Source organism: Mus caroli, chromosome 5 (genome assembly GCF_900094665.2).
Source record: "Mus caroli chromosome 5, CAROLI_EIJ_v1.1, whole genome shotgun sequence".
NCBI lineage: Eukaryota > Metazoa > Chordata > Mammalia > Rodentia > Muridae > Mus > Mus caroli.
The window spans coordinates 79,203,038-79,210,310 of NC_034574.1; the positions used below are offsets into that span (position 1 = coordinate 79,203,038).

General features: G+C 42.7%; 1 protein-coding gene across 1 annotated transcript in view; it reads left to right on the plus strand.

Moving 5' to 3' along the window:
• The first annotated feature begins 6,890 nt into the window (after positions 1-6,890).
• Stap1 (signal transducing adaptor family member 1) overlaps positions 6,891-7,273 on the plus strand; it is a 34,196-nt gene continuing 33,813 nt past the window's right edge. The window contains exon 1 of the mRNA XM_021163709.1: positions 6,891-7,096. Within this exon, the coding sequence (XP_021019368.1) occupies positions 6,977-7,096 (120 nt within the window). The 5' untranslated portion in view covers positions 6,891-6,976. The remainder of the gene's footprint in view (positions 7,097-7,273) is intronic.

Here is a 7,273-nt window from a genome sequence, read left to right on the forward strand (position 1 = left end):
CCAGTTACTTCCGCTACCGGTACACCAGCACACCTGATTTGTTACCTGTGCAGCTTTTAAGCCACCCCAGACAAGCCCCACCCCACCCAGACAGGCGGGACTAGGCACCCGCTACCCGATCCCTCCGCACCCCACAAGCCGCACGCAGACCCTGCCTCACCCCACCCCACCCCACCCCGACAAGCCGGAGATGCACCCGGTCGAGCACAGGGCGAGCGACGCATCGCGGCAGGCCCGACCCAGACCCGCACTTACCAGATGGAACGAGGCCATGGTTCCGGCCCACTAGGTCAAACGGAGGCCTGAGAGGGAAACCCAAGCTGGCCAGGGTTCCAGGAGAGTAAGATTGCGGACGGAGGCGTCCCCAGAGCTGCGCGACCCGCACTTAACACTCGGCCGTAAATAAACAACAGCGACCAAGAAAAATAAATGAATAAAAGTCAAACGAGCCACGCCTGCGCACAAGCCTAGCTTAGCCGGCCGTTAATTGGCGTTTTTTAAAGACTCCGGCTCTTGTTCCCGCCCATTCGCCTGTTACTCACCTATCAACCCGCCTTTCTCAGTTCGCCCCGCCCTCCTGCCCAGCGCGCCTTGCCCTTCCGCCCGCGTCTCAACCTCCCACTCATCGCCCCGCCTCTCACCCGTCGCCTCGCCTCTCACCCGTCGCCACGCCTCTCGCCCTTCGCCACGCCTCTCACGCGTCGCCTCGCCTCTCGCCAGTCTCCACGCCTCTCACCCGTCGCCACGCCTCTCGCCCTTCGCCACGCCTCTCACGCGTCGCCACGCCTCTCGCCAGTCTCCACGCCTTTCACCAGTTGCCACGCCTCTTGCCCTTCGCCACTCCCCTCGCCGGTCGACTCGTCCCTGCTTTTTTGTGGACTCTCCTGTTCTCCTACTTTCTTCAGACAGTTTGTTTCGTCTATGGCTGCTCGTATTTAGAAAGCAGGTGTTGAGCACCACCTGTGCTCCTTGAGATAAATGTATAATACATCCCAGCAGTTCTATTACGGATTAATAGGTAATACTAAAAAAGGATTACAGGTAGAAATTGCTGGCGTTTTGAGCAGAGTACACTACGCAGATTCGTCAGCTGCATCTATACAGTATCTCTGAAAATAGTAATGATATTCTTTTTTCAAGTATTTAAAAATTATTTATGAAGCAAAGGCATAAATTATATATGCATATCAGTAGAAGGAACATCATCTTTTTAAGAGAAAGTGACTGCTTCTGTCTTATGCGAAAATTAAGGTAATGACCCCGATTGAAAAACAAGAAAAATAGACCGATGTGTATTTTGTCCTGTCCACGTGACTCTAGGTCGCAGCCTGTAGCTGCTCTATTTCCTTAGGAGACAGAATGCCATACATACATACATACATACATACATACATACATACAAAAAAAGAGAGTCTGCAGCGATGGAGCGATGGCTCAGTGGTCAAGAGTGCTTGCTGCACTTTTAAAGGAGCAAAGTTCTATTCCCAGCACCCACAAAGCAACTCAACCATTTGTAGCTCCAGTTCCAGGGGATCTGACACCCTATTCCGGCCTCAGCTGGCAATAAGCACGCACGTGATGTCCTCGCAGACCAGCAGACAAAACAATCATACCTATAAAGTGAATAAATCTCTTTTTAGTGTAGATTATTTTAGAATGATGGGGCTCCATATGAGCTGAATGTGCTCATGATTGCCGCGACGCTTGCCCGACTCGCCAGTCATATCCGCCAGAGGGCCTCAGAGGTGCTGCAAACTTACTTATTAATCATAGTCTCCAATGGGAAGCTACAGAGTCCAGGCAAACTGTACAACAGCTACGACTCGATAAATCTCAAAGAGGAGCCAGCGACCCTGGCGGCTGAAACAGAGGCTTTCTCCTGCGTTGAAAATCATTTTGAGACAGTTGTCCTCAGTTGCAACACGGCACTTTGTGGGAATTTTGAACAAGACCTGTGACCAAAATGAAAGGGCAAGATGCTTGAGTTGCTCAACATGCAGACACTGTTTGCTGAAGAAGCAGTTGAGAGTGAATCGACTCTAGAGAATCACATCAAAACGTTCAGAGTAAACATGGTTTTTTTGCTTTGATGCCTTTGGAACCAACAAGCATCAGCAAGCTGTTGCTGTCCAGGAGAATAAACAAAGTTGGCAGTGAGGGTTTGAGTCTCTCAGCTGCTCAAGACACAGAGAGACCAGTCCTAATACAGAGGGTGTGAACTCTCAGGTAGGTGATGGCATCCAGGATGACTTGCAAGTTGACGCCTTTCCACCTTCCTCCGAATTGTGCTGATGCAGCCCAACCTGGAATAGTTGAAAATATTCTGCCCCGCTCCCCACAGAGGATGAAGCTCTAGAAAGTCCAAGTGGAAATTCCAGAAAGGTATCATCAGAAGAAATACTGAGGATGATCGAACAGGACAGCCAGTGGGGCCTTTTGTCGTCAAAATGCTAACATCCCACAGGGAATGAGGAGAGGAGAGCAGAGCCCACCAGGCCGAACACATCTGATTTCTAAAACCCTCATCAAGTTCACAGCCCAGGGCATAAAGGGGAAAGTGTGCTGGGACCTGAAACTCCCACTCCACCCCCCAACCCCACCCCTGCACATCATGAAAACCAACCTGCTGGAGCACTTTACCTGCCTAGCTTATAGCAACGACCACTCACAGAGCATAATATCCGATTCTGTGAAGGCAACAATCACTGCGTGTGTGGTTACCCTTGCCTTGCGCATAAAAGACTTCCAGATTTCCCTGATAGTGTTACAGGCGAAATGGCACACTATGTCCTAAATTTGGATCATCTGCACTTGTTCATTCAAAATGACCCTAGAGGGTTTTCGGAGGGGAAACAAGGAAAGGGGTTATAACATTTGAAATGTAAATAAAGAAAATATCCAATAAAAATATTTTTTTAAAAAAAATGACCCTAGAAAACCGTAAATGATAAAATGCCAAACTTCATCTCATAGGTAGTACATAAAAATAAAAGTGTGTTAAAGAGAGAAAACACAAAGAAAAACTGCCAGCAACCTTATGGGGCAGAAATTGTAGCTGGATTAGGGGAGATTTTATTATATTGAAAAATACATCGAGAAGAGCAAATGTAATCTCATTATGGGACACTTCTGGTATTACAATAAAATTTCAATAATTCTATAGCCAATGAAGGAATGTATTATCAATGAAATGATCAATTAAAAAGAATGTAATCAGTCATTCCCATTAAAGCCCATGCGCCATCCAGCATTTAACAACTTAGACAATCTTGGAAGGAATGGTAAAACAGTGGCTCTGGGGCAGGTTTAGGGGACCAGGGTCAAAACAAAACAAAAAAAAAAAAAAAAAACAAAAAAACAGTGCAATTAAAGCCACACTAAAGCAGTTATGAGGCAAATCGAAAAATTAGGAACCTGATAATAATGTTGGCCTCTAAAAACATAAAGGAAATGCAATCAGGAAGTCACCAGAGTTACAAAACTGCCACCTCACGGAAGGCTCCGTGAATACTAGGCCACACCAAGGCTGACCACCTCATACCTAACACGATGCACACCAGTGCAACTGATGTCCCCTGGCTAAGTTGTCAGCATCCATGAAGCTAGTGACCAGACACTGTACCCTCCCACTCTGTTACCATGGAAAAGTCAGACACGCATGACTCATCCCTGCCCTTTATTTGGGAGGAAAAAAAAACCAAAGGCAGCAGTAAGAAATGTTTCTGCTTCTCTTCTGCCTTACCAATCATATTGATTCTTGCCAACCATATTGATTCTTGCCAATCATATTTGGAAAGATATTAGAGAAATGCAGAAGGGTTTTTTTGTTTTGTTTTGTTGTGTTGTGTTTGGGGTTTTGGATTTTTAGGGTTTTTTTTTTCTGGTTTTTGTTTTGTTTTGTTTTTCTCATTTCAGCTTCTACAGTAAAGAGCCTCACACTGGGAACAGGGGAGATGGCTGTGAAACAGTGAAGCATCAATCAACAGTTTCCTCCAGCAGGACCAACTAAATGATCTCAAAGGAAACATAAAGACTTGAATCTTGTATATGTTGAGTTTGTAGTGGTAAAAATTTATTTTCTAAAAATTTGACTCATACAATAATATAACTATTATTCTAGTCCCAAAGTATCTATTATTCTGAATTCTTAGTTTCTGTTAAAGCTAACTTTAGCTTGTGATTGACCCGATTTGGGAACTGGGGTTCTGGATCTATTTGCCCTCTGGGTTAGACTTTTCAACACCTGAGGAAACAACGTAACGGGGAAGGGTTTTATTTTGCTCACCGTTTCAGAAGTGTCAGCTCATGATAACAGAGGGGAAATGGCAGCAGACACACATACCACAGAAGCCAGGGAGCAGCCACACCCCCTTTTATTCCATCCTGGGTCCTTGGTATGTGTGAGGGAGTCGTCCCCTCTTGGTTAAGCTTCCCTTTGGTTGTCCTCATAGACATATCCGGTAGTGTTCTTTACTAATCTAGGTGCTCCGCAACCCGCTGTCAATCAAGAATCACCACCTCAGCTGGGTGTGGTGGTGGACATCTTTGATCTCAACACAAGAGAGAGTTCAAGGCCACCCCCTGGCTTACAAAGTACGTTCCAAGTCAATCAAGTTGCATAATGAGACCCTGTCTTAAAAAGGGGGAAAGGGAAATCCATAACCTCCCATATATATATATATATATATATATATATATATATATATATATATATATAACAAGATACATTATAAAATAGTAGGAACATATAACTAAGAGGAGCTCTCAGCAGCTAAGAGTAATTCTTCATTCAATACTTAAAACGCTAAGGCTAGCAAATTAAATTCTTAAACAGTGATTCTTCCTCTTTTTTTTCTGACCCAAATACTTCAGGAAAGCATGTTTTGATTTTTTAAAAAAAAGGCTCACTGTGTCAATAATTATAGGGTAAAGGGCAAGGGAAGAAACCCGACAATGAGTACCTAGGAATCCCTGGGATCCTATTACAACAATTTTCATTTTCTCTACTGAAAATACTTTTATCCTACCAGAGTCAATAAGACTGGAACTGAGACTGTGTGACTTGCAATTCATTCAAGTATTCCAACTTGTGGATAAAATTAAAGCTGTTTTTTTCCCAGTTATGTGTTGTAAACACATACGCATGCATACACACCACACACACATGCACATATATATTTATTTTTATGTTTCATATTTATATGCAATATATTTTATATGTGAAACATTTATATATTATATATTGTTTTCTATATTTATACATGTTATTTATTTATTTATTTATTTATTTATTTATATGTTTTTCAAGACAAAATCTCTGGCTGTCCAGGAATACATTTCTAGGCCAGACTGGTCTGAACTGAGAAATTTACCTGCCTCTGCATCCCAAGTGCTGAGACTAAAGGCAAGTATCACCATGCCTGGCAACACGATTATATTCAACTCAATTTTCTTTTAAATATATTGAAACACTGTGATGCATGTGATGATAAATCAGTAAGTAGTAAGGGCCACAAATTTGGAAGTACCGGATGAGGACATTTCTATCCATACTTTCTGGCTTAATCAGTATAATACGTTAATAAAGTAATTCTTCCCAATAACAGATTTCACCAGGCTCTTGAAGGATAAGTAAGAATTCACCAAGTAGATAACGAAAAGAAGGGTGTGAGAGCACACAGGAGGAGCTGTCAGAAGGAGGGCCAAGGGCTTTGAGACGTCGAGGAGCAAGTGTAAGGACTGGAGCAGAAGGTACTTGCTGGGGAAGGGGCTTGGTTTCTTGCCAGTGCAATAAATAGTGTTCAATAAAAAGTGAAAGGAAGACCCTCAGAATCTGTGAGGATCGATCAGACCAACCAAGAATGAAATTTTGAAATTTATAAGGTTTGGGGAGATGACTGAAGAAGAAATATTTGATTCTTGGTACATTGAGGATTAATGTTATTTACAAATCAACAGATCAAGAGAGTCTACATGGTTTGATGAACTGGGTTTAATTTAATTAATTAATTAATTTATGCATTTACTTATTTATTTATTGCTTACTTTTAAAATGGACACTAAGGGACATACTACCAAGCTCATTGCTTGAGCCCCCACATATTAGAAGAGAACCAATTGCCACAAATTGTCCTCTAAGCTCCACACATGCACTGTACCATGTGCACACTTGACCCTACCTGCATATTAGCACACACAAACACACAAACACACAAAGTAAATGTCAAAACATCAAAAATATTCTTTTCTGTATTTTTCTGTAAGTCATCTTTCTCTTCTAAAGCTCTCTGGCGACAGCTAGGTATGATGACATAAATCTTTAAGCCCAACACTTTGGAGGCAGAAGCAAGTAGACCTCTGTGAGTCTGAGACCAGCCTGGTCTACACAGTAGAATTTCAGGCTAGCCACGGCTACAAAAATGAGACCATATTTTTAATTAAAAAAAAAACACTATTGGATATATAACCAATAGGATCAATACAAAAATATTCAATGAAGAATTTTTTAATGGATACAGTTTATTTAAGTCACATATCTTCGAAATAAAGGCAGAGAGCAATCAACGAAAATGAAAGCTGGAAAAGCTAAGTGTGTCGTTGGTGTCGCTCCAAAAGTCTCTCACCATGCCTGCACCTGCTCCTTTCATCATTAGGAGATGGTAATCTGCTGTTTATTTTGTTACCATAAACCTAAGCACATGAAGTTTACACAGCAGGCGCCTTTTAAAAGTTGGTCTGTGCCTGATCTTTTTTACTTCACAAAAACTGAAGGGGGGAAAGTGTGTGTGTGTGTGTGTGTGTGTGTGTGTGTGTGTGTGTGTGCGCGTGTGTGTCCTGTTGGTGGAAGGGTTGGTGGTTAAAAAGCGAGTTGAGACTTCCTCTTTGAACAGTTGCCTTTCCTCTCAACACTACGGAGATTTCGTTTTGTTTGAGGCTGGATAGAACTGAAAGCAAGCCAGACTCCAAAGCAAAGGGTATGATGGCTAAAAAGCCCCCGAAACCTGCCCCTCGCAGGATCTTCCAGGAAAGACTGAAGATCACTGCTCTGCCCCTGTACTTTGAAGGATTTTTACTGGTCAAACGGTCTGATTACCAGGTAAGTGTGTAGACAATAATTGTAACCCTGAACATTGGCACTTATCATAAAACTTATGTCATGGCAACACGATGCGATGAAGCCTCCTTGTTTCTGTTTGGGTTATACTGTCTTCCTTGAGTTAGAAGAATGATTCTCACTTTGAATTAATGCACGGCTTTATACACACACACACAC